Source organism: Rattus norvegicus, chromosome 6, assembly GCF_036323735.1.
Source record: "Rattus norvegicus strain BN/NHsdMcwi chromosome 6, GRCr8, whole genome shotgun sequence".
Classification (NCBI taxonomy): Eukaryota; Metazoa; Chordata; class Mammalia; order Rodentia; family Muridae; genus Rattus; species Rattus norvegicus.
Genome location: NC_086024.1, coordinates 94,404,594 through 94,432,471, shown reverse-complemented (window position 1 = coordinate 94,432,471; position 27,878 = coordinate 94,404,594). Strand labels below are relative to the sequence as shown.

The window sequence follows — 27,878 nt, the reverse complement described above, 5'->3', positions numbered from 1 at the left end:
AATTCTGACTCTGCATGTTGAAGATTTGGCACGATTCTCAGAGCACATGATGATGAACTATAGAACATCTCACAGGGCTTTGTTTATTCAAATGGCCTGTGACCTGTGAAAGTCTCAGTGGCTTCAGGTCATCCAAGCAGCCCGGTGCAGTTCTGCATAAAGAAACCACCCGGCTCAGGTGAGGTTTGTGCCACATTCTCACTGGAGATTTCTGCTGGTCCGTTCCTTCATGCCCACTGCTGGCTCAGAAAGTCTCTGCAGAAAAAGGACTTAGGTCAGCTCACACTTGGGCTGACTAATGCCTGGTCACCGTTACAGCTCAGGGGTCACAGTTAGCAAGGGTTCTCACCTCACACTTCTTATCAGCATGGGACTTTCACAGAGAAGGTTGTGATGGTAGCCAGGAGGAAAGACGACCATTTTGACCCGGTCTTTGTTCCTGTAGGCACTGCGTGCGATTTCATAGAGCTGCGGGAGTAGCAAAGACAAGAGTCAAAGGTGGTAGTAAACAGCCATAGACCCCTAGTCTGGTTTTCCTAAAAGGAAAGGGACTTAGGGAGCTTCTCATCAGGTCAGAGACTGAGGGACCCTCCAGATCCTCGGGTGCCTGTTTCTATAGCTACGGACCAGAAGGCCTATGACTAATAGAGACCACTAATGAATGCTCACACCCCTCTGAGCAAACTTCACTGCACAGGCTCAAAGAATTGCTATGGCCCAGCTCCAGCACAGGCATGTTTAAGAGAAAACATTGTTAAAAGTGACATGGGGGTCTCACTTAGCCACAGACCCCAGGTGAGGGACCAAGGTCTACCCCTTACCCCAAACTCCTTTACACTAAGCAGCTAAGAACACTGATTTACATCATTGTTTACATCAGGGAACATGGTCCTTTAGGGATGTAGAGAATCCCCTGTAATGTCAGAGACCTCTAGGCTCCAACCAAAGGTCAACTAGATGAAGAAATGGTAGAGTTCTCGGGTTACCTGCTTTCCATACTCCAGAGGCACCGTCCTGTCGTCTTCTCCATGCAAGATGAGAAGCGGGGAGGACAGAAACTTCACACTAGGAGCAGACATGAGAGAAACACCCAGCTTAGGAATTCAACCTAAGCCCTTAAGTCACAGTCCTTGTGACACATGAAGCTTGCCCAAAGCACAAAAATAAAATTTTCCTTCCAAAAAGTCACACAGCCTTATGTGTGTAAAACTTCACCTTCTAACCGTTTTATCCTCGTCCATGCCCCGCTCTTTCATTTGCTCACACAATTGAATTAATTCACCACCTAAACATTGAAATTATTGATTTGTGTTCTGCTAGTAGACCTCATCTTCCTACTCTACAGTGTAATGCCTGAAGTATTTTAATTAAAAGTCTACAAGATAGGGAGATGGCCCAGTGAGGAAAAGCACTGGATGTTCTGGTTGACCCTAGTGACAGCTCACAATCATTTGTAACTCCAGTCCCAGGGGAATATGACACCTCTTTGGGCATCAGACATACACACATACACAAAGTACCTACACACATGAAATTAAAATAAACAAATCTTTAAAACTCTATGAAATAAAATAACTCAAAAAGCACAAAACTACCGGAGAAGCTGAGCCTCTCTTATTGCAATTTATTTACTTCTCCCCATAAAAGTAGAGAGTGGATGTGCATCCCAGGTGTGAGTGGTCACCTGTGGATGAGCCTTCCAGGTGTGATTGGCCACCTGTGGACTTGAATCCCAGGTGTGATTAGCCACCTAGTTAGCCCAGTTTGTCAATACAAAAGGTCACTGACATGTAGAAAGACTTCTGGTCTCAGGCCCTACTCAGACACTTCCCTGTCCTTCTGAATTCATCACTAGAGGTCACTGCTTAGAACACTGGCTCTCCTTCAGTGCTGAAACAGGAAAAAGGATATAGTAACAGCTGCTTATTTAGACACGTTCTTAAATTATTTCTAATAGTGAGAGATTCCCCCATAGATGGTTAGACTTGACCCTAGCAGCTTTTCACGGGGTCTATAAAGATGCATATTTGTGACATCAGAGAAAGTAGTGACGTTGGTGAAAGCATTGACCCAGACATAGGGAAACAGGAGATGCTGAAATGTGTAAAAACCCTATTCCAAATCTATCCGTCATCTCCCAGGACCAGCATGAAATCCAGAGAGATGCAATGCCAATGCCCTAGGTTCTCATCTGGTACACCGTGGCAGTTCCTTGAGAGCCAAAGCAGACGTCTTGGTTAGCTTACTTTTCATCATTAGGGAAGACTATTTTGTCTTCTTTAAAAGCATCCATAAGCGTTCTTAAACATCTTGGAAGCTTCTGGTAAATCTATTTAAAGAAAAGGAAAAAAAAATGAAAACCAAAGATGTTAATGCTTGCCCCACAGCTGTCTAGAAATACATGGTTCCTGGAGCTCAGCAGCTTTCCCCAGCAGGCGTACATACATACAATCTGCTACAGCCTCTCACTACGTGAGCCCTAGATAGCAACAGAACAGCTACTCTCTACACTAGACTTCAGAAAACACTTATGGATCCTCAAAAGTAGTTCCTGTAAACGAAGAATTTGGGAGGGGGAAACAAAAATGAGCAGAGAAACGGCCACACTTCGGTTCTAGCATCAAAGATAACCAGTGTTAACATTTAGCTGTATATTCCTGTATTTCTTCATTTCAGATGCACGTGACACTCTTCCTCCACTCACAAGGGAGCAGTAACACACGAAATCTAAAATTTGCTTCTTATGCAAGCAGAATTAACTAGTTTATTTGGGGTGCAGCATTCAGATCCGCCAATTCTGATGAGGATATTTGATAGGTGGATAATTGGGTTTAGAAGATTTGAACACTAGATGGTAGAAAATGGTTTGATGGTATAAACCTTTAAAAGCATTTCCAGATTTGACAATGGCCACAGGACACTAAATACAATTAATTGTGTTTGTTCGGTTGGTTGGTTTGATTTGGTTTGGTTTGGTTTAGTTTGGTTGTTCAAGACACAGTTTCTCTGGTAGTCTTGGATGTCCTGGAACTCATTCTGTATACCAAGCTGGCCTCAGAGATCTGCCTGGCCCTGCCTCCCAAGTGTTGGGATGAAAGGCGTGTGTCACCACCACCCGGTGACAGCTGTCAGTCTCCACACACAGATTTTCCCCTGAAGGGTCAATCTGCAGAACGTAGAGTCGGAGCTGAACCCGCCTTCCAATATAGGGATGATGTCGTCATGTAACTTAGCTCAGAACCCCTAAAACCTTCTGTTTTAACTGAGAACATGGGGTAGAGGACAGGAGTCCTGCACAGCATAGTGCCACCTCCCACCTTCCCACACTGGCAAACTGAATCCCAAATCCAAAATTGCCCTCTGTCTCCACTGCGGCCAGCCCACACCACTTCACTTTTGGACTGATGCAGCTCCCAGCTTGCACCCGTATCCACACTGGTTAGCTTAACGTGCTTCAGGGGTCTGGACTGAGCTGAACACAGCACTTTGACCTTTGAGGCCCTGCAGAGTTGGGTAGCTGCCTCTTCCCGCCTTTCCTCACTAAGCCCCTTGCTGGCTGTGTCTGACTTTGCGCCTTCTGCTTCTAGACTAGTACAAACTGCCTCAAAATGGCACCTCCTCAAAGACACAGATAGCTGTTTTTGCATCAACATATCTCAGCTGAGGTCACACTTTCCTTCTCCATGTTTCTTTTAAACATTTTTGAGATAATTATTTAATTAAAACTCTGCTTCTTTCCCTCTCCTCCCTCCAAACCCACCTTTAAGCCTCTCATTCTCCTTCAAATTCACAGCCTCTTTTATTCACTAATTCTTATTTCATGCATGTAGCATATGTGTGTGTGCAATATATGTAATGTATATATAATACTCATATGTTCCTAAGAATAACCTGTTCAGTCTGTACAACATTACTTGTATGTATGTTTTCAGGGTAGTTTTATAGATGTGCTTATGGCTTATAAGTTTTGCAGCCTAGTTGAAGTCTTGTCTTCAACATTTCCTGTGACTAGTACTCTGTTGAGATGGGTCTTTCTGTTTCTCCTGCAAGGACATAACTGCTTCACTAGTTGAGTAGGGGTGCAAAGACATTTCTCTTTTCCGCAGTTACCCTCAAAATCTAGAAGACTTCCTGGAATATACTAGATGTTCAATACATATTTGCTAAATTTAGAATTCATCTTTTTCTGCAAATATTCTTGTGTGCGTCATTCTTAGAATAGACGTTTACAAAAGAAAGACCAGCAGAGGCTCACACAGATCTCGTACTTTAGCTCTGAGGGGAGGGCAGAGGGACACAGGGCTGTGAGTGGGACATGGCAAAGGGACAGAAATAGACACCGAATAGGCAGGCCAAGGCCAGCAAGCTTCACAACATTTTTTAGATGGAATCTCACAATGATGCCAGGCTGGTTTGGAACTCACGATCTTCCTGCCTCAACTTTCTGAATAGCTTATATTACAGGTACACAGTGCCACACTTCTAACAAAACCAAATTTTACGTTTATCTGGAGTGAGTGTGAACAGTTGTGACCTTTGACCACGTGGGCTCCGGGGACCACATTCTAGTCAGTCAGCCTAGCAGCAGGTGTTTAACCCAGTGAACTCCCGTCCAGCTTCCCAATTTCTAAAAAGAAGAAAATCATGAAAATTGGGCCTGCCACCTGCAATGTGCTGCTCAAGAATAGTAATTCCTTCCTAAATGTTACATCTGATCGTCTAGAAAGGAATTCACAACTCCATTGGGAGTTTAGTTCGACAACTGGCATAGACAGTGATTCCAGTACCAGGAAGTAGTCTCCGTTGGTCACTTAGGGACAGGCCCACAGCTGTGACAGTCCTCAGGTGCTCAGGATCTGCCTGGGCCACACATTTTCAGCTCTCTGGGGATCTGCATTCGGGTGTGGGCTGGCCATAGAACACTGCCTCTCCTCCCTGCCTTCCCCTGCTGTTTCTATACTAAGGGCAGGGTTACTGGGTTTGTTTTCTTTTCTTTGTCTCCTAATAGCCCCCTCCCCTCCTGGAATCGGGACTCATGGGAGAAAAATTCAATAAGAGAAACCCTGTAGCAATTCATCTCAAATTCTGAAGGAGTAAGAAGAAAGCAGACCCAAGTCAATCTTCTCCCATCATTCCTCAGTCCCTACCAGGGGAGATGCCTTTTGAGACTAAAAGGTCATATGGTTACCCACAGCCCAGACTACAGAGGCAGGCTTTTAATTGGTCTTCCTGCCTCCCCTTTCTTCTGTAATACTCTTTGTAGCCCACTCTTACACAGAACAAGGGGGGAAGGAACAGGTATTGTTGCTGTCCCACTGGAAGCTGGGTATGTCCAACGCTGTATCTTACTTGGTTTTTTGTTTTGTTTTGTTTGTAACAGTCTTGTGCATTTGCCATTGTCAACCACATTACTTTTTCTTAATGGGAACCTCAGAGGACAGACCAGTGTAAACAACAGCAGGGTTGTGGGGGCCGCCATACAGGACTAGTGGCAGAGACTAGATTGAGCTCAGATCCATTTGGATCCTTCCACAAGACTGAGAGGATCCCTGTAGTCACTCATGGCTTCCATCACACCCTCTCTCTCCAACCAGAGCACGAGGTGGAAGACCTGCGCGCTCTACCTCCCCTGTGCCACACCGTTTATTGGATCTTCCTCAGCAGGGTTGATCAGGCTCTGGCACCACAGGCAGACAGGGCAGCCCTGGCCCACGGAGTGCTCTTTGCGCGGGTACAACCGTAGCTGCCTTCATATGTCAGTATGTCCGTTAATTTGTCACAGCAAATTTGTATAAACTTTTCTTATCACAGTTTATACATGAGGTCACTGGAGCATTTAGAAAAAGAAAAGGCCCAAGATCTTAGAAATTTAGAAAATTAAGCCTGGGCGGTCAGCAGCCAGAGCCTGTTATACCAGCAGCTCCTGGTTTGCAATGCAGAACAGTACCAAGGTGCAAAAGGAGAACCTGTTGAGCAGAAACTGTAACGACCTTAAATGGTGACGTTTCCCTGGACCAGCAACATGAAGTACGATCCTGGATGGAGCTGCCAGACAGCAGCAGTCAGCTGCAACACCCAGTCAGCGAGCCACGGGACAGCAGGCATCCCAAACGCCACAGGACTGGTGAGCCGCCATGCCAGCAGGGGCGGTGAGAGCCAAGCGTGAGTTTATCCTTGCTGTCAACGGCCATCTGTAAGTTTTATGCCATCTAAAATTGAGTTAAACTCTTAAAAACTCGAGAGAACCTGGGTGGGTGCAGTAGTCCACACCCAAGTCCTAGCTACTTGGAGGCTGGGGCAGGAGAATCACTTTAGCCCAGGCGTTCTGGGCTCTGATACAGTATTCCTCCATGGTCCCTGTTTCAGCTCCTCCATCCAGGTTCTTGCCTTGAGTGCCTACCCTGACTTCCCTCAGTAGGGACTATAAGCCATAAGATAGAGTAAACCCTCTCCTCCCCAGGATGCTTTCGGTCATTGTGTTTTATCACAGCAATAGAAACCCTAGCTAAGACAAGAGTCTATGTGTAGATCATGGTAGAGTCAAGGGAGGAATCAACAACACATCAAATAATAATTTCCCAAAATATATAGGGTTATGAAAAATACTTTTACTTCTCCTATATGGTCAAGAAGAAATCACAATGATATTAAAATACTTTAACTAGATGAGAAGTAAGTACTTAAAATATTTACTTATTTATTGCATATATATGCTTTCCTGCCACAGTGCAAATGTGAATGAAGGTCAGAGGACTTGTGAAAATGGGTTCTCTCCATCCGCCCTGTGGGTTCCAGGGATCAAACAGAGTTTATCAGATATGGTGAGTTGAATGATAATGGTCCCCATAGTCTTATATGTTTAAATAGTCATCACACACACACACACACACACACACACACACACACACACACACACACACACCGTGCCATGGTGGAATTGTTTGAAAAGGATTAGGTAGAAGGTGTGGTCTTATTGGGGACAGGCTTTGAGCTTCCAGAAGACTCATACCATTCCCACCATGCTCTCTGCCTCCTGCTTGGAGATGGAGCTGTGAGCTCTCAACAGCTCATCCACCTGCCACGATAAACCATAAACTCTAACTTCCTGAAGCTGTAAGCCCAAGTAAACTCCTTTTAAAGTAAGTTGCCTTGTCCTGGTATTTTACTCAGCAATAAAAAATAATGCATCAGGCTTGGCAGTGTCCTTACTCAGTGGGCCATCTAGCCAACCCTTGGACTAGCTGACAAAACACACTTTAAAACTTGTGGCACTCAGAAGTGTGGCTTAGGTAGAATCTATCCTAACGCATGCATTGGAAAATAAATCCCCTGAATAAATTCTTACATGATGCTGGGCAGAGTGGTGCACACCTTTAACCCCAGTACTCAGGAGGAAGAGGCAGGCAGATCTCTGTGAGTTCAAGATCAGCCAGATTGACAGAACAAGTTCTAGGACAGCCAAGGCCACACAGAGAAGCCCTGTGAGTATAAAATACAATATATATTAGTATTAGTACTACCATGTCAAGAAGTTTTTCAAATAAAAAATTAAATATCGGGGTTGGGGATTTAGCTCAGTGGTAGAGCGCTTGCCTAGCAAGCAGAAGGCCCTGGGTTCGGTCCCCAGCTCCGAAAAAAAAGGAAAAAAAATTAAATATCAAAAAACAGACAGAGATGGCTCAGTGGTTAAGAGCACCGGCTGCTCTTCCAGAGGTCCTGAGTTCAAATCCCAGCAACCACATGGTGGCTCACAACCATCTGTAATGGGATCTGATGCCCTCTTCTGGTGTGTCTGAAGAGAGCAACAGTGTAGTTATATACAATAAATAAATCTTAAAAAAAAAAACAGAAAAATAACCTAGAGAATAGTGATATACTTGTTCTGACCCAAAAGGCTGGAAAGAGGCCAGCAATGGAAGCTGAAGGTAAAGACAGAAATTAAGGAAACAGAAGGCATTCATTCAGTCAGATGATTAGACAGCAACTGTCTCCTGCTGCTCCTGCAGGCTGCCTGCGACTCACAGCTGCTCCCTTGTATCTTGGAAGACAGGAGGCATGGTCTCTGTCCTTCCTCCATCCATCCTTCCATCCTTCCATCTGTCCATCCATCAGTCCATCCCTCCATCCCTCCATCCTCTACCACGGGAATGGCAGGAACAGTACACCCTAAAGCCTCACCTCCATGGGACTCGCTGGAGCTGGACTCCTCCTGAGGACTCACTGCCTGCTCTTTCCCCTTTTCTACCCCATAATCCCATTCACTTGTGGGGCTTTCCACGGTGTGCTCCCATAGTCAGCCACACACAAAGTCCCTGCCTGGGGCTAGCTTCTCAGAGAGTGTGTTGGAAAGCTTAGACTAAAGAAACCTAAATGATAGATAGATAAGCAGGCAATATCCAAATGGCCGATAACATATAACGAAGCCTAATCTTTTCACTCACCAGGGAAATGCGAGCACAAGGGTATGCCTATGATACAAAGTATGATTCTCCCACATGTGGTGAAAGACACAGAGCACTGTCCATGCTACGGCAGAATCTCACAGGAAACTATTCAGTCCGCAGGCTCACTCAGTGCAGGTCTGCACATTAGCAAGGCATAAATAAGTACAACGCTGGAAAGGAGACTCGGCCGTTAAGAGTACTGACTGCTCCTCCAGTTTCTGAGTCCTGGCAGTCACATGGCCTCTCACAACCATTTGTAACCTAATTCCAGGTGATCCGATGCCTTCTTCTGACCTCTTCGAGGCACTGCATGCATATAATGTAGACATATATACAAGCCAAACAATCACACGGGAAAAATAGAATACAAGCATAAGAATGTACACCACCAAGCTGGGCGAGCAGTCACCTACCATGTGTGAGGCTGAAAGTTCAAGCCCCAATACACAGACACACACAGACACACAGACACACAGAGACACAGAGGCAAACAGACACACACACACACACACACACACACACATACACACACACACGAGAGAGAGAGAGAGAGAGAGAGAGAGAGAGAGAGAGAGAGAACACAATAACAGTGCTATGAACTGCCTCAACCTGAGAGTGACTTGAATATCTTTGAGTAACAGGATGGTGTGTGTACGTTATAGCTGAATACCATATAACAACAGAAATGACCAAACTATGGTTTTTCACATCCAGACTAAAGTCTCATAAGTAGGTTAGGTGAGAAAAGTAAGTAGAATGTAACCTTTGTAACTATACTTGTATATGAAGAAGCTCAAGTAGAACTAATTACTCTTTAGAGACACACGCATAGGCAACATCTTTGCAAAGAAACACACAGATGTGGCTACCTTCCCATGGAAGCACGTAAGCAAACTTTAGAAAATCCTGTGATGGCTTACGGTATAAAACATTTCAGAAATAAGCAGATCAGAGTATCCCCGTGATGCTTTATTTCATCAAATAATTTAAAACTTCTGCCTGTATCTCATCTTAAACTTTTGCCTTTCCTCAACTCTCCTGCTAAGCCTTCATTTGCTCACATTTATTGTGGGTTTATGACGTAAACAATTGAATCAGGCCTTGAGTAAAAGTGTAAAATTAGGGTCATGAGCCAGACGGAGTGGCTCATGCTGGAATCCCAGAAATCTGGGAGCTCGTGACAAGAGGACTGTCATTGGTTGAAAGCCAACGCTTGCTATACAGTGAGTTCAAGCGTAGTCTGGGCTATGAAAGGAAACCTATCTCAAAAAAAGTAATAAAAATGATGACAATAATAGTGAGAACAGGAGAATGGCACAATAAATATTTCAGACTCATCTTTGTTTCAGTTTCTTGAGAAGACTGTTGTCTATACCTGGAGTACTATGTAAAAGCATTTTCCCTAGAATCTTCCTCATGATAAAATAATGTAAGAGCTGGTATTCATAAAGCTGAAACATGTATAAAATTTCATTTTCAATTCAAAGTGAGTCATCACCATGGTAAAGCTATATCCAATGAGTTTTAAAATTGTAAAATGTGTGTTCACTTCAGCAACACATGTATATAAAATATATACATAATTACTTACAAAATAAAATATATGGTTCACTTGTTGGGGCTAACACTTGTGCCTTCCGTAGTAAACTGACCAAGCCTAGAACAACTTGGGAACATATGAAGCTCATTAAAGAAAGGACCCCTGTTCATAAACGCCTGGGGATGGAAACAGCCTGGACACCAAGTGAGGGGAACGGGAGACTCACCTTTAGCAAAGGATAATTGATACTCGCCACCCACATGTTGGTAAATGGAGCTTCTAAGACAATGGCATCAACTGGATATCCTAGAAAACAAACACAAGTTAGCTCTCTTCTTCAAACACCAAAACACCACCTTCCCTAGGTAAGAGGGGTCCTCAAGGTCTTGTACATTAACTGCCTACATCAAAACTGTTTGTGAAGTGTTTTAATGTGCAAGCTCTTGAACCCTATGGGGTACCTGGGGTAGGGATTAAGAATGTGTGTGTGTGTGTGTGTGTGTGTGTGTGTGTGTGTGTGTGTGTGTAAGGGTACCTGAGGCCTACTACTATGTGAGAATTTTTAGAACCAGTACCAAGTGAGAAAAGCCCAAAGAATTTAAGCTGCCTTTCCCTCAAACAGATGAAACTCTAAATCAGCGGGTCTCAACCTGTGGGTCATGACCCTTTAGACCGTTGGAAAACACAGACATTTACATTACAATTCACAACACTAGCAAAATTACAGTTATGAAACAAATTACAGCAACAAAGTAATTTCATGGTTGGGGGCCACCACAACATGAGGAACTGTAGTAAGGACCACACCACTAGGAACGTTGAGAGCCGTCGCTCTGACTGCTTCTGTCTTAATTAGCAGGATTCAAAACTAAACTGAGAGTTACTGGTACTCTCACAGACCCAGGACAAAGACCACTACTGTTCAGGGAGCTGTGGAGATGGCTTGGCTGGAACAGTGGTTCCCACACAAGCATGAAGACCTGAGGTCAGATCCCCAGCAACCACGCAAGGAACAGTGTGTGGCAGGTGGCACACATTTCACTCCCGGCACTGAGGAGGCAGAGAGATGGAGGGCACGTCCAGCTCACTTGACAGTTAGTCTAGGTGAAAGGTGAGCTGAAGGCTCAGTGAGAGACCCTGCTCAAAAATAAGGTGGAAAGCAATGGAGAAGGATATCTGACATCAATATTTGAACTCTACATGCATATTTACACACATGCAGACACATGAACACACATACACACATGCAGACTCAGGTGTGCTTGCACACACAGACACATGTATGTGCTGGCACATTCACACACATACATGCACACACATACACGTGCATACATACCCATACACCTATGTACATGCACTTGTGCATACACACACATACATATGCAGACACATCTATGCACATGCATGCACACACAATTACTAACTATTCAAGGTATGACAAGGAGGTGGAGAGACCCCCAGAGCATTTCTAGGGGTTTTGGCTGTGACCTCAAAGGACTTCATTCTAGGAAAAACAGTGCATTAGCTATAAAGCAATGCTGATGAAGGCATTCTGAGGGCTGCTTCAAATCAACTTAATCTCTGATTGGTTCGTGGTGACTTTATCCCCACCCAAAATGCCTTGAAGGGGAAATGTAGAGTATTCCTGAAAGAAGAGAGCATCATCCCAAGTTCTCAATCCATCACTTTCCATAAGTAACTGTTATCACTAGGTCTATAAAGACCTAGGTTGTATCTCAGAAGTGTTACACTTTTCTACTACGCCTGAGGCCAGGAGTTCAATGCCCAATTTCAAATAAACAAAACAAGGTGTCAAGTGTTAATGGCACATGATTTTAGTTCCAGTACTCAGGAGACAGAACAGGGTGGATTTCTGTGAGTTTGAGGCCAGCCTGGTCTACAGAGTGAGTTCAAAGATAGCCAGAGCTACACAGAGAAACCCTGTCTCAAAAAACAAAACAAAGGGGGTTTAGCTCAGTGGTAGAGCGCTTGCCTAGCAAGTGCAAGGCCCTGGGTTCGGTCCCCAGCTCCGGAAAAAAAAAAAAAAAGAAAGAAAGAAAAAACTGAAGTCCAAGGGTATTTTTTCTGGAGATTGAGAGAAAAACAACTGCTTAGGCAGTCTGCACAGCTGCCAGAAGTCAGGGGTCGCTAAAGGTGGGGGGGGGGAGCGAGCGTTAGAGCAAGCATGAGAACTCTGAGTATCAGGGTAAGTACACAGGATTGTTGTTCTTAGACAAAAGAGATTGACAGACAGGCAGGCAGGTAGACAGATATAGATTGATTTATAGATAGACAATAGGTGGATAGGTAGATAGATAGGTAGGTAGGTAGGTAGATAGATAGATAGATAGATAGATAGATAGATAGATAGATAGATAGATAGATAGATAGATAAGTAGGTAGGGTAGGTAGGTAGGTAGGTAGGTAGGTAGGTAGGTAGGTAGGTAGGTAGGTAGGTAGGTAGGTAGGTAGAGGATACATGTCTCTCAATGAAAGTACACATATTTAGCAGTAAGGATCTGTAAGCAACTGCCAGACAAAACAAAACCATGTGTAATTGGTCATGAGCTTCTTAGACATTTCAGAGCAGCATTGGGATACATTCTTTTTAATCCACCACATCTATACATGGAGCAAACCTTATTTTTTTAATCTCTAAGTAAATGGTCTACCTCTACTCACATCTATTCATGGGGATTCTAAATTCATAAAACCAGTGAGAAAGCAAGAAAGTAAGCCACACTTTTGGACCCTGATACCTGATACACTCATAACTCTTTGACAAACACCAACAAGAATATCAGGGAAAATGGGCTGCAGAGGCAGTGTGGCTGTGACTATCGTTTCAGGATACGTTAGTTTCCTGTCTTATCATTAAAAACCCATCATTTTAGAAAGAGGACTCTTGGAGACTAAGGCTTGTTATGTAGCTATGGCTGCTTCAAACTCGAGATCTCCCTGCCTCCGTCTCCTGAGCCAGGGGCTCATAGGTGTGTACTACTACACCCAGGGAGGTAACTTTAGCTCTTGGTATCTGTTCTCCATTTCACAGCCTGGAATAGCTGCACTTACACTGCTAAAAAATCTTCCAAAATCGGGGCACCCTGGGGTCTATGGTCAGTGTGCACACATACACGCAAATTACACAGAACCTCCTGACTTTATATTTTTCTACCTCAAACCCAAAATCTTCCATTTAGGAATCTCCCATTACCTTTTGCCTCTAATGCTCTCGCAGCATTTGTTGCGACTCTGTAAAACAATGACAGCATGGGTGTGAAACATGGCAGTCAAGCTGACACTGTGGCCTCAACACCCCAGAGCCAGCGACTGATGAAAAAGCTCTGGACTGTCTGCCCAGAAAATCCACATAGACACAAAATTTTGCCCAGAATTAGCCCTGATGTAAGGGTCTTATTCTTTAATGCTCTCACCAATTATTCCAGAATAGACAGTGTTATGATTACAGAGGAACTTTAAGGAATTGGGGAGAGTGTCTTTCAAGCAGCCATACCGACAGGGCAGGCTCTCACTGTTTCTAGAGAGACCAAAGAACCGAAGTTTCCCAGTTTGGCTTCCCTTCCACTGTTTGCTGTGCCTTTAAAGATATAAACCCCTCTAAGGACCCACCAGAACACGGTCTCAGTTCGCACTTACCCTGTCCCCAAGGAGTGGCCCCACAGACACACAGGAGTCCCACCACTTCTTGTCTTGGCCCATTCATAGACACAAACAGCATCTGTGGTTAGTCCCTCCTCCGTGGGTGTTCCTGTAGAATCCCCAAACCCTGGCAGCAAGAAGAGACAAACACAGGATCATGCACTCCAAACTAAGGAGTCATCAAAAGCCTTCTCCTCTCCCCACCCACCCCTGTCACTTCTTCATACACTGTTCTCAGCACATACCTCTGTAGTCCACAGACAAGACGTGAAAGCCACCATCACTCAGCACCTGCGTACCAGACGAGCTGTTATCATTTCAAATGAGAAGAGACAAACACAGAAGACTCCTCTCCACACATCTCTATTCCTCGTTGTAATGGGAATAAAGACGAAGGGCTATCGCACCCTGGTAAGGCACATACCTAACATGTTCAAGCTACTTGGTTTGAACCCCAGAATCACAAAGATTTTTTAAATCTTTTTTAAATGTATTTTTTAAATTTACAGATGAAGGTCTGCAAAAGACAGAAAGCAGCCTAGGTCACTCACATCCGGGCTCTGCCACTAACCAGCTATACAGCCTTAGCCTGTGTGTTAAACATTCAAACATGTAAATACTACTCAGGGCCGCTGGAGGTTGCATGGGTATTGCACTTATGCACTTGATTCCATGTCACAGTTTCATTTGAGCAATCTCTAGAGCTGGAGGTGTAGCTCAGCAGGGAAGGAAGCACTAGGCCCTGCAAGCTCAAGGCCCTGGGCTCTATCCCTGAGACCACACACATTCTGAATGAATGAATGAATGAATGACCACATACATTCTGAATGAATGAATGAATGACCACACACACTATGAATGAATGAGTGAATGAACGAATGAATGAATCTCTCTGATAATAAAACACTACACAGAGTGTAGGGAGAAGCAAATCTCATCATGGAGACGGACTTGTCTTGAATATGGCCAGATAAAAGATATACTTTTAACTAAAAACTAAAGAGATCACCACTTGATTCTATGAACTCATTTCCCAGTCCCAAGTAGGTAAAGAAAAAATATGAAAAGCTCAATTTCAAATGAGCTGAAATGCAATAATATACAAATATGAGATATCTTTAAAGATATTTTGTAGGTAAAGAGATCGAAGAGAACATCCCTACTCACTAGCCTGGCTAGATGTTGCACAGATTCTGCCCAAGCCTGCCTGGGCCTGTCTGCATCTATGCACTGTGGCCTCCTGCTTCGGGGATGTGTGTGTGTGGCTCCGCCTCACAGAGATCTTTAACATTCAGAGCAAACTGTGAGTAAGGAACTAACTGGAACTTTCTGTTTAAGCTGGGCTATGTAGTCTTCAAAACGCTAGCCAACACATAGAAGCTAAGTACCAGGGACGAGGAGTAGGCATGTCCACGTGTGACTTGTGGCACCCCAGACTGAGTAATAACAGTAACAGCCCTTACCCTGTCCCTCAATATTTATTCCTAAGAAAATAAACAAGGCCCCAAAACAAAATAGATGTCTTAAGTGTTCCTTAGCTATAGTATTTAAGTAAATTGGAGGGAGAAGTGAGACTTATTATAGTATCAGTGGGCCGGTTAGCAGTTACTTATGAATGAACAGGAAAAGGTACATTCGTGTGGCCTTTAAATCGGTGACTGTGACCCTACGTTAAACACTGGAACATGGGGCTGAGTGGGAGGTAGGAACCTAATCACAGCACTCGGGAGGCAGAGGCAAGCTGATCTCTGTGAGTCCAAGACCAGCCTAGTCTATATAATAATTTCTGGGCCAGCCAGGGTTACATAACAGAAAATGTTTATAAAACAATATTAAAACATGCAATATAAAATTATATATAGGTACAACTATAGTATCAAAGTATTTTATGAGAGAGAGAAAAGACCAGTGGAGAATGAACTCAAACGGAGGGAAGGAGAGAGGGATTAAAGGAAGGAAGAAACGATATGATAATAAAGACCTTTGTTGTTGGGGTTTTTTAATCACCTGTCCAGACAGGCTCAAAAGATTTGTAGAAATGAGATCAAATTCATGAAAGGGTTTTCACACACGCACATGGTCACGCACATGCACACACTCACGCACACGCACACGCACGCACACACACACACACACACACACACACACACACACACACACACACACACGCTCCCTGTGGCCTCTCAGGCATACCTGTGCCAGCTTAATTCTCGGAGGAGCTGCCCTGTAGAGGAGAGAGGCAGAGGGGAAAAACCACAAGAATTAGGAACTACTAAGACAATCTCAATAAAAGTCACTCAGGCTTCAATCCTACTCAGTCCCCTCCACCTTTCGGTTTTAGATTTGTTTGTTTTGTTTTGTTGCGTTGTGGTTTGAGACAGAGTTTCACTCTGTGGATGGCCTCACAGAGCTCACACAGATCTGCTCCACCTCCCAAGTGCTGGCATTAAAGGAGTGTGGGGCCACACCTAACAACTCCAGTCTATTTTTTGGGTCGGGTTTGGGGTTTTGTTTTTGATTTTTGCTTTGTTTTGTTTTGTTTTTGGTTCTTGTAGTTAAGAGAAATAAAGAACAGGAGAAAGAAATGTTTCTTCATGGCAAGGCCAGCTCGCCTGTGTCAAAGCAGATGATTGAACGATACCCCCATCCCCTTCCCCTGCCTTTCTTTGGGTGCACTGGTCTCTCCAGGGCTTCCCAACATGGGCTTTTGATAATGTGCTGTAACCCATCTCCTCTGGGTTCTGTGCGACAGAACTTAACCCCTAGGTGTTCTATCAGCTAAAGGGAAGTTTGGAAAGGGCATTTTCAGAACCAGGGGGTCAGATCGGGTCATCTGCTCTCAGCTCCAGTTTGTCTGAACCTCACTAATTCAGCCGCAAAGTACAAGAAGAAATCGACAAAGATGCCTTTGGGAATACAAAATGCCCCCCAAATGACAGCATATACTCTCATCTTGACAAAACAAAGAATTAACCAAAAGGCAGGAAATCCCTTTAAGGAAAAAAAAAAAGGCCTTTAGAGCCAGAGTTGTGAGCAGTGAGCGTGGAATTCCCAGAGCATCTGGTTAAAGCAATAAACCCATTTCCTAGAAACAAAATGGAGCCACACTTCAAATTTCATATACAACTGGATACTCCAGTGCCTAAATACCCTGATTTGGGTACATTAACAAATCTCCCAGGACTTCCTGTTTGAGGAATGGTACTCAGTACTCAGTACTCAGTACTCTACTGACTGCAAGCTGAGCCTTCAGGCCAGAGGCCGAGGATGGTGTGGTCCATGAATCTGGATCAACTGAGTACAATTTCAGGTTCACTCAAAGGCAAAAGCAACGGCAGTGAGGCCTACTGATCCTTAAATAAACCTACTGTAACACTGTCTGACTTCATAAATCAGAACACGTTAAACGAGGCAGACCACTGTCCAGTTTCACTGAAAAATCTCAGGAAATCTGAGTCTAAAACAGACAGAGTAGGCACGCTCCTGGAGAGAGGGCAAGACTTGAGAAAGCCATCACCTGACAGAAAATGACAAAGAAGCACAGGCGAGGTAGCCAGTGGGCAGGTTCCTGAGCCCTGAGACGCCCCACCCCCACGCCCACAGACTTGAGCGACAGACCTTGGTCTGTGCTAGCTCTGCTCTGGGCCTAGCTGTCCTGTAGCTCCCAACAGATAATCATCTGGGCCAGGGGAGACTTTGACAACACATCAAAGGACAACAGGCTTCTGGGAGGCCAGCTCTGTGACAATGCCAGACAGGAACCACAGACTGAGGCTTATGTTAGAGCGGAAGTTATCAGAGTCCCCAGTTTCTGTGCTCAGAGTTCTAGGTGACTTCTCAGAGTTCTCAGGTGTCAGGCTTCTGATGAATGAAATTAACGCTAACGGGCTCTCCACTGTCATTTTCCTGATGTGGAAATTGCTCTTCCTTTGCCCTTAACACATGCCTAGGCCTTTTCCAGCCATCCATGGGTCTGTCAATTTGTGGAGTATTTGGAGACTGGAACTTGCAAGCATTACAACGGGAACACACGTCACATAGAAAGCTATGCACAGCAATGCAGGGGAATATTTTACAGGAGACTCGAGGAGGATTGCAGGGAGCCATTTAGAAACAATTATTCCTAGCAACAAGACCAACAGCGCACCAGTCTGAGGCTGAGGGGAGAGTGGCCAGGCAAATCACTTGACACACATTAGGATCTGAGGTCCCCGTGGCCTTTGTGCAAGGCCATGGTTCCGGCCAGTCTCCTGCACACAGTTCTTCCTGTTGGACACAATGAAGAACATTCCCCCCTCCCACCATGTTCCAGCCTGCTAGCTCTAGTCCTTCTTGGTTTAAAAACAACTGACGCCATTTTGATTCAATCCATCATCTTGAGTAATTTTGATGAGTAAAGAAACCAGTGACTTCACTGAAATTGATATGGACGTTTTAGAAGAATTGTTATTTCCTCCCATTCAGAAACAGACCCCTGCCGTTCTACATGCAGACTGCTTGTTTAAAGAGAATGTCTTTGTCAGAACACCCTCACATTTCAACAAAGGACTAGAACTAGGCAAAGGCATGTCTGAGGTTGAAAACTGCCTTCACTATCCCATGGCTTAGAAACACTCTTAATCTTTCAAAGGTAAATAGACAGACAGACAGATACACCAAACAAACGTGCCGACCTGTGTTCTGCACTGCCATGGAGATAAACAATAATCGGGTTCCCGTCACGGAGGGCGGCTTTGTACCAGCATCGACACTTCCCCTTGGCCTCTTCTCCCCGGCAGCTGGGGACTGTGTGCCTGAAGAGCAAGGAGAGGCTTCACCATGCTGCAGAGGCAGAAACGGACTTCTTCCCGTGTACTTATGAGAGAGATGATGTATCAGAAACGACAGCTGCATATATACATGCTTTAAAGATATTTTTAAAGTCTTCTCTAAGCAACACATGCATAAGCTAATAATATAATCTAAGAGCACAAAATATCTGAGGAAAATTGCTACTGTGACCCCACCACCCCACAGAGGGTGTTAACTGTTTACAAATGTTTTAATTGTTCTAACTTTGGTCTCTTTTAAGAAGTGTCCAAGATGGCAGTTCTTAGACACAAGTTACTGAAATGGCAACAGCAAAGGTTGAAACCAGTAAACGAGAATAGATACTTATTTATCCAGAATTTGAACATGAATCCAAGCTAATCCTTTTTTTCCCTCTCAGTAACCAATATATTATTAAGACACTCATGCACTTCAATAGCTGCTTATGCTTTGATGCTCAGGTTTCAGCATATGAGTACATAACAACTTTAAACATACAATTAAAGATGGCCCAACACGGTGTGGGGTGATGACTAGTCTTGGTTGTCAACTTGACACACCTGGGAAGAGGAAACCTTAGCTGAGAAATAGCCTCCATCAGACTGGCCTGTGGTTATTTCTATGGAGTGTTTTCTCAATTGCCCACTGTGGGTAGTGCCATCCCTAGGCAGCTAGGTCCAGAAGGAAGTAAGAAAGGCAGCTGAATGTGATCCTAGGAGCAAGCCAGTAAGCAGCCATCTTACTTCCGCTGCAGTTTCTGACTCTAGGTCCCACTCCAAGCTTCCTGCCCTCTTCCCTCAACCATGAACTGCACTTTGAAAGATGAAATAACCCCTTTCTTCATCAAGTCGCTTTGGCTGTGGTGTTTATCACAACATTAAAGCAAAGCAGGACAGCTCTCTCCCATCACTAAGTGATGGTTACTTCAGAGCACAAGTCAGGTGGTTGAAGAGAAGCCTGTAGCAGACCCCGAGATCCCTCCTAGATTACACCCTTCTCTACAGACAGGTGTCTTCACTTTAACTTCTAAGCTACCCAGCTCCAAAGTCACTACTCAAGGAAATCCATGCAGTCTGACTGAAAAAACGCATGTGGCCTTGAGATTGTAAACACCGGTCTTGAGTTCTTCTATCTCATTCAACTGACAAGAGAACCCTGAAAATGAAGTGCTGCACTGTATCATTTCATAGGTCACGCAGAGCTGGCTAATGGGTGATGAGTCTTCAATCCTCTCAATCCCCAGGACCTCCGGAAATCCAGGTGCCACTGTCCTCTGGGTGAGCCGATCATAGCTGCCTCGTCAGGCCCAGGAGGTCAACCTAACTATCAGCTAGACTGTCCCTGGGGACAGGGAAAAACTTATATGCATTGTTCCAGAACATTCTCCAGTTGGAACTCCAGACTAACTGATGAACTATAAAACAGAGAGTTAATAATGACAGCCAATAGCTAGCAGGAGACCCAAAGAGAAGACCCCAAGATCACCACAGCAAAAATAAAAAATAGAAGGCACCCATGACCTCCTTTGACCTTGACCGGATATTTGCTGTGTATAAAAGTAAAGAAAAAAATCACAATACCTTTATCCCATTACAAGGAAAAGAGTCATTGGACACGGGTGGGCACAGCATATTTACCTCAAGAGGAAGATGAAGAGCAAGGGAAAGGAAGGTTTCCTGAATCTAGCAGTCAAAGTGAGACACAAAAGCTGAGGTAAGGTAGATGGCAAAGGGAAGGAGCAGACAAGTCCTGGCTGTGGCATTTGTCAGGGAGTCGGTGTCTGGACTAGAGGGATGACAGCATGTGTGGATGGAGTAAGGCATAAACATGTGAGACCAGAACACTCTGTCGGTCTGTCTGTCTGTCAGTCTGTCTGTCTGTCTCTATCTTTAGCATCTCTCTCTTCTCTTCTTTCTACAGTCAATGCAGGTAAGCGGAAGGGTCTCGGGCTTGGGGAGAGGTTTCAGTGGACAGAGCATTCACATGTCAGGAAAGCCTAAGAGTTAGGGAACTGTCAGCTCACTCACCAGATGCCAAGCAGCACCCCAGGCTCAGACCTGAGGAAGAAGTTCACAGTGTGAGCAATCTTTGTTTCAGGTCTCTTTAAATCCACGAGAAGGGGAAATTTAACTGTAAGGCAGAAATCATAGTCAACCACAGCATCAGGCTCCATGTCGGTTCAGCACAGTTGTTAAAAAGTTGCACCTTTGTAAGCCAGTGGTTCTCAACTTTCCTAGTACGGTGAGCCTCTAATTCAGTCCTCACATTGTGGTGACCTCCAACCACAAAACTATTTCACTGCTACTTCATAACTGTGATTTGCTACAGTTATGAATCATAGTGTAAATATTTGTGTTTTCCAATGGTTTTAAACGACCTCTGTGAAAGGGTTGGTCTATTCCTAAAGGAGTTGCCCACCAGTTGAGAACCACTGTTGTAAGCAATTAGTTCTAAGCTGCAGGCTAAACAACAGTAGAGTCCATGCAATCTGCACCCTTTCTGGAGCTAAAAGCAGAAGAAATCATTTTTCCATAAAGGTAAGTAAAAGGGGGCAAAAATAAACCCACAGGAAATGTCATTATCATTAGCTATAAAGCAAAATATAGCTAGTACTAATATACAAGGAAGGGCACGACACTGAGAGCTAGCACTCCAGAACTCTACAGGGATACACATCAATCTCCTTATGTTCTCTCTCTCTCTCTCTCTTTCTCTCTCTCTCTCTCTCTCTCTCTCTCCTCCCACCCCCCTCCCGTGTGTGTGCGCGTGTGTGCCTGTCTGTCTGTCTTTGTTTTTCTGTGTGTGTATCTCCCTTCTCTTGCTTCTATAATGGATACAGGTTAAGAAGAACAACCAGAGGGCTGGAATGATGATACAGAGGATAAAATGTTTGCTTGTCACACAAGCATAAGAACAAGAGTTAGGCTCTACCATACCCACATTAAACACATATGCACGCACGCACACGCGCATACGCGCACGCACGCACACACACACACACACACACACACATATTTTTTAGCAGTGTGAATACAATACAGCAGTTTCTGACCATGTGAATCTAGCCAGTTTTGTAACAAATGTTTTTCTTGTGCCGTGACTGTAAAAGCAGTGAGTTCTCACCTGGGGAGAATTTATGTAGGAATACTTATGCACAGTTCATACTTACAAAAATTAAGATATATCATCATATTCATCAGAGGAGGGACAATGTGCTCCTTTAGCGATTTACTTGTGAAGCTTCTGTATTCCGCCGCTATTTTTCTCCCGAGTGCTGAGCAGGCACATGGAAAAAGTCTGCAAAATATTGAGGAGCAAACTTTTCAAGGTCAGCTCAAGTTTTGTCTTGGTTTGTTTCTCTCTTATGATTCAAATCCAGCCTGGTGGTGGTGGTGACTCCCTTTAGTCCTAGCACTCAGGAGGCAGAGGCAGGCTTGGTGTACAGAGCAAGTTCCAGGACCGCCAGAGCTCCACAGAGAAACGTGTCCCAAACAACGATGACCTCGACAACAACGACGACAGCAATTCAAATCCAATTCCAGAGGCTAGCACTGGCATGTCAGCAAAACCCTTCACACAGCTGCCCTCATGTAACTGTGTAAAGTGGCACTGAGGGGCAGCCAGCCAAGGAAGGCCATTAAACAGAGCCCCTGCTGGTCCCTGCAAAAGCCAAGGATGGCTGGAACAGGGAGGGAAGCTATGCCAATGCATCTGAGTGAACAGTGCATAGGAGGCCAGGATAGGACACCAAAGTCGAGCAGCTTAGTCAGTGCTCGTAGCCCCATTAGCTCTGAGTGAGCAGCCACTAGAATCACAATCTGGCTGGGTCTCAGAAAGCAGCCTGTGGAAGAACCCACCTTTGAGAGAAGAAGGACCCATGAGAAGCAGGCACAGAGACTTCAACAGAGCTAGAGTCAGCGGACGAGATAGGGGCACATGCATTTACTCTGTGTGTGTGTGTGTGTGTGTGTGTGTGTGTGTGTGTGTGTGTCTGTGTGTGCGCGTGTCTGTGTGTGTATCTGTGTGTGTATATCTGTGTGTGTGTCTGTGTATGTGTGTATATCTGTGTGTATCTGTGTGTGTATATCTGTGTGTGTGTCTGTGTGTGTATCTGTGTGTGTGTGTCTGTGTGTGTGTATCTGTGTGTGTGTACTGTGTGTGTCTCTGTGTGCGTGTGTATCTGTGTGTGTGTCTGTGTGTGTGTCTGTGTGTGTATCTGTGTGTGTGTCTGTGTGCGTGTCTGTGTGTGTATCTGTGTGTGTATATCTGTGTGTGTGTCTGTGTATGTGTGTATATCTGTGTGTGTATCTGTGTGTATATCTGTGTGTGTGTCTGTGTGTGTGTATCTGTGTGTGTGTCTGTGTGTGTGTATCTGTGTGTGTGTACTGTGTGTGTCTCTGTGTGCGTGTGTATCTGTGTGTGTATCTGTGTGTGTCTGTGTGTGTATCTGTGTGTGTGTCTGTGTCTGTGTATCTGTGTGTGTGTCTGTGTGTGTGTGTATCTGTGTGTGTGTGTATCTGTGTATGTATATCTGTGTGTGTCTGTGTGTGTATCTGTGTCTGTGTCTGTGTCTGTGTATCTGTGTGTGTGTCTGTGTATCTGTGTGTGTGTCTGTGTGTGTGTGTATCTGTGTGTGTGTATCTGTGTGTGTATATCTGTGTGTGTCTATGTGTGTATCTGTGTGTGTGTCTGTGTCTGTGTATCTGTGTGTGTGTCTGTGTATCTGTGTGTGTGTCTGTGTGTGTGTGTGTGTTGCCAGAATGTATGTATGTACACTATGTGCTCTTGGGCCTCTGCCTTTCTTCTACTGTTCTCTGCAGCACAAACACCTGAAGCCAAAAGCCATGGCAGCCCAGTGATGACTGTCCACTAAGGCCACCTCTGTCTGGAGCCACATTTTTCATGAAGGCAAGATGGTGTCCTATTTTTGAGAAATATATCCCCATCACTTGTTATACAAACCCTTTTCCCTATGGTAACTGGTTGGCACTAATTGCTTAATGTAATGTTGTTTGTTGGTTGCCCAGATCCCTCTGCTACCCCAGAGGGTAAGGTGGTAACTGCTATCACCTTGCTTTGCATATGAGGAGTGTTAAAAGTCAGGACTCTGTCCTTCCCAAAGTCACAATGAACCATGGTCCCCAAGTCTGCTTGACTCCCTGATCTCCAACAAGATGCCACAGATCCATTAGGTCTATGTGCTTCCCGTGCATGCAAAGAAGACCCCAAGAACAATGACATGGGCAATTCTGCTCCTAGGGAGTGGTATTCATACACCTTTTCCTCCTCTGCCCCCTCACCCTGTCTCATTGTCCCTTCTTCCTTAGTTTCTTCCCTCTTTTTCTGCCCCTGCATTTACAGGAGCCTTCTGCTGTGGAAATAGCCAAACTGCTAAACAATTCTCCCTCAAGTGTTGATGAATTAAAGACCAAAGCCCTTATCTAGATCCAAAAGATGCTACAAGAAAGATAATGAATCATGGATTTTTGGGTGCATTTACCGGTACCAGAAAAACTGCAAGCTCCGAGGAGCCAGTACCTCTTCAAATAAATTTGTCACACACAGGCAACTGCCGATCCACAGAATCAGCAAGAAAGACATGAAGAGGACTGTTTCGTAACACTCTAAAGAAACCACCAGGAAGGCAGCAGGAAGGGCAGGGCATTTTTTAGAGATGAAAATCCCAGCCCCGAGGCTCTGCTTTGAGCCATAGATCAAGGCAACTGGGGCAGAGGGAGCAGGAGTCCATGAGGGTAGGCATCCTTCTAGTGGGCGGCCTCCTGCTAACTGTCTATGCATCCCAGCGTCCCTGCATCCCGCATCCCTGCCTTGCCTTCCGGGCACCCCTTAAGTTATCTTTTGAAGGTAGGCAGGGTAGTCTCCTGCTAAGTTACCTTTTGAAGGTCTGTCTGCTTGGGGAGCAGAGGCATTGGAAGGAAATATGTCTCTTTCTCTCTTTCTTTTTAAAGGAATAATTTATACAGGACCTTTTTCTCAAATAGCTCAAGGCACTTCAGTGAGAGCCTCTGCAGGAAAAGAAGAGAATGACCTGTTCCCCCAACATCAATAATGCAAAGGGGCTTCTTTTAATGAGGGGGTTGTCAATTTGACTTCCCATAGATCAGCAGAGGATCAAAAGTCACCAGTGGCTAACAGACCTGATTTGAGCAGGGGAGACAGTTTCCAGCCAGTTGTGGCTATAGGCTGGCCACATCAAACAGCCACCTTGGAACCTGGGTGTTCTTTCACCTGCCTTTTGATCAGCCACAACTGCAAACACAGGGTGCCTTGCAGGGGCCAGAGGACCTTACTGGGTGATTCTTCCTGGTGAAAACTCTCTGGAGCTTATGTGGATTGACCCATTCCTGTCCTGAGAGTTCATAAGCCAGCTTTCGGGGACCCAGATCAGACAATATCCAGCCAGACAACTCTCCCAAATATTAAGATTTGTTGTCCCATGTGCCGACTGGCACAGCCAACACGCGCTGATCAAGAAGTACCAGGTTATACCCTCTCCAGCAGGATTCATCACTTTGTATCCTGCGTGCACTCAGGTATTTCTTGCTGAAAAGCCACCCTCCCTCCGTGGCTCTTCCTTTTTTCCTGTCTTCCCTTCCCACTATTGAACAGAGACTCACACTGACTCTTGGTTGCCCATCTTCCCCACTGTGTGCCAGGTCTTGAGAACCACATGGCATAATACAGCTTTTTTGATATCCCTCTCTGTCTAGCACGGGGCGAAGCCCAGTCGGTATCTGCTGACCCATATGGTGAAGACTGACAGATGCATTTTCTTTACAAGGGAGGAAGCAGCAATGGAGGAGGCAGTGGGGACATGCCGGCTTCACCCTTTAACTTATTTATGTTTTTAACTCTAATTAAAAATTAATCAACATGAGTTCTGCAAGCACAGGATTTTTGCCCATTTTCTTTACTCCCATTGATAGAAAAATGTGATGACAATTCACTGGCTGTGCTAAGAGGAAAATATCTTTTAGGCTTTGTTAGAACTACACGCTGAGTCCCAAACAAATCACACCATGTAGCAGGTCTCACGTCCAGGGTTTATTGGGAAGGGAAATAGAGGCAGCCTCTGGGGGAGGGAGGAGAGAAGGGAGAAGGGGCTAGGGAGACCAAAGTTTTATTGGGCCCGTGGCACATGTGCAAGGGCACATGCGACAGGGACCGTGTGCAAAGGGACAGACACAGGAGCACCTGTTGGGCCGCTAGAGATGACGTGTCTCATCGCTAGGTCCCTCAAGAGTTGGCTGTACAGACGCCTGATTGTGGTGAAGTCACTTCTAGCTGTCCACTGATGTGCCTGGTTAGCAACATTTCTCCTCTTGGCTTCTTTCCTGGGAATATTTTCCATTTTCCTGTCTTAGGATTTACTCTCATCGTTCCATCCACCTTAGGTAGTAACAGTATCGGATGAACTTTTAAAATAAGTATACTAACCAGGAACATGCCTAGATTAGTTTTTTTTTTTTATCAACTTGACACTGGCTAGAGTTATCTAGAAAGAGGAACTTCAATTAAGAAAGTACCACCACTAGATTGTCTATAAACAGGTATGTGGTGCATTTTCTTGATCAATAACGATTGATGTGGCATAGCCCAGACCGCTAAGGGTGCACAATCCTTGGGCAAGTGGGCCTATGTAATTTTAAAAGCAGGATGAACAAGTCAGTAAGCAGCATTCCTCCATGGCCTCTGTTTCAGCTCCTGCCTCCAGGTTCCTGCCTTGAGTTTGTGCCCTAACTTCTCTTTATGATACACTATAAGCTGCAAGATGAAATAAACCCTTACCCTCCCGACTTGCTGTTGGTCGTGGTGTTTTATCACAGCAAAAGAAAACAAACTAGGGAAAATACTAAAACTCTGTCACTGCGGACAGAAGCTGATCGAGTGTTCTCCTTCCACCTCTCATCACATAAGCTAAGGTGCAGGGTATATACAGGGCTGAACATGGTCAGCACCCTGGGAAACTGGTGAATCCAAACTCCCTTGGCTCAAAGAAGGAACAAAAGTCTGGAAGCTGGAACTGGGTCTGGGCCTCAGTCGGACTCACTTTAGATCGACAGTCCTCTGCTCAGATGAAGAGCTGCACCATAGGCCATTCTTTTAGAAAGCATTTCTTGAGTCTCAGGAGACTTGCTTTTTACTAATCAGTGAGCCACGCAGCAGAGGGCCCTACCGACAACTCTGTTTTCAGCAAAATGGCTGACTGTCCAGAACTGTGAACCATATCTTTAATTGTCTACCTAAAAGATGCTCTTTCCTGCCTAGTGAGGGCTGAACCGTCAGCCACTGGTGTTATAGAGAACTTGGGTTGGAGGGACTCTCATATCAAAGGGTAAAGAGTTGGTAACTGGAGCAATGTGATGCCACCCACTCTCCGACCTCTGCACTGGGAAAGGGGGTGCTGATAGGACAGTAAAGATCCCCATTGGCCATCAGTGACATCTCCTGTGTGAGGCTGTGACCCTAGAGTACTTTGTAACTAACACAAAATAAAATGAAACAGAAACAAGACACGTAACAAGATTACCAGTATCCACAAAACAAACCACATACGCATACCTCCTGTGGCCACTGCTTCAAACCCAGGACTAGCTCCAATGCTAACAAGACTGAGGATGACTGATTAGACCATGGGCTCTTGAGAGACAGTGTTTAAAAACAAACAAAACACCATGATAAACAGACATTTTCATACATAAGGAATGTTAAGAAATTACACAAGTAACCCCATACATACATAGTGATTTCAATATGCCCAGAAGTTCAGCCAGTCATTTAAATACACACCCGGGAACCCATTCCTGAGAAGCCAAGGATCTTTCCCCACCTACACAGGCCTTTGACCTGAAAAGATTGCACCTCTGATTACAGCACATCATATGTTATGGCTGTCTCTAGTGTTAGTAATATTTAAATTCATCTGGCAGAGTAGTAATTTGAGCAGATAAAAGAAACCATCTTTCTGGAGTCTCATTTCCAAAGCAATTTTACATTTCTGAAAAGTCAAGCCTGCCTGTCTCGCTGGCCTAGGTAGGATTTGAACTCAAGGATAAAGCTAGCTTCCAGAACTCAGGAGTTTGTAAGAATGTGGAAGCCATGAAGTTCCCCTAACCCAAAGCCAGCCCTAAAGCTTCAGTGCCTACCAGAGCTAGGAGAACGGTGGTCAGGTTCTGGACAGGATGGCCCCAGCAACTGCCTTACCTGTGCCTAGAACAGGACAAGGGAGCTATGAAGGTGACTGACCAATCAGGCACACTCACCGCAGGTTCCTCAGGACCATAGCCCACCAGGAGGCCACACAGGAACAGGCAGGGTCCCCAGGCTCGGAGGCTGCATCACAGTCTCTAGTGTTCCCTTTCATCCTGAGGTGCTGTCACTACTGAGGGAGCTGCCACAGGCTT

General features: G+C 44.9%; 1 protein-coding gene across 1 annotated transcript; it reads right to left on the bottom strand.

The window, feature by feature from the left end:
- Positions 1–76: 76 nt before the first annotated feature.
- On the bottom strand, positions 77–27,878 carry Abhd12b (abhydrolase domain containing 12B). The gene is made up of 13 exons (NM_001395730.1): positions 27,738–27,878; positions 21,623–21,750; positions 20,481–20,583; positions 18,318–18,437; positions 15,838–15,868; positions 13,890–13,935; positions 13,642–13,771; positions 13,199–13,236; positions 10,211–10,290; positions 2,247–2,329; positions 987–1,065; positions 350–468; positions 77–255 (listed from the first exon to the last, which is right to left on the bottom strand). The coding sequence occupies exons 1-13, from the start codon at positions 27,836–27,838 to the stop codon at positions 228–230; spliced, it is 1,086 nt and encodes a 361-aa protein (NP_001382659.1). The 5' UTR covers positions 27,839–27,878; the 3' UTR covers positions 77–227.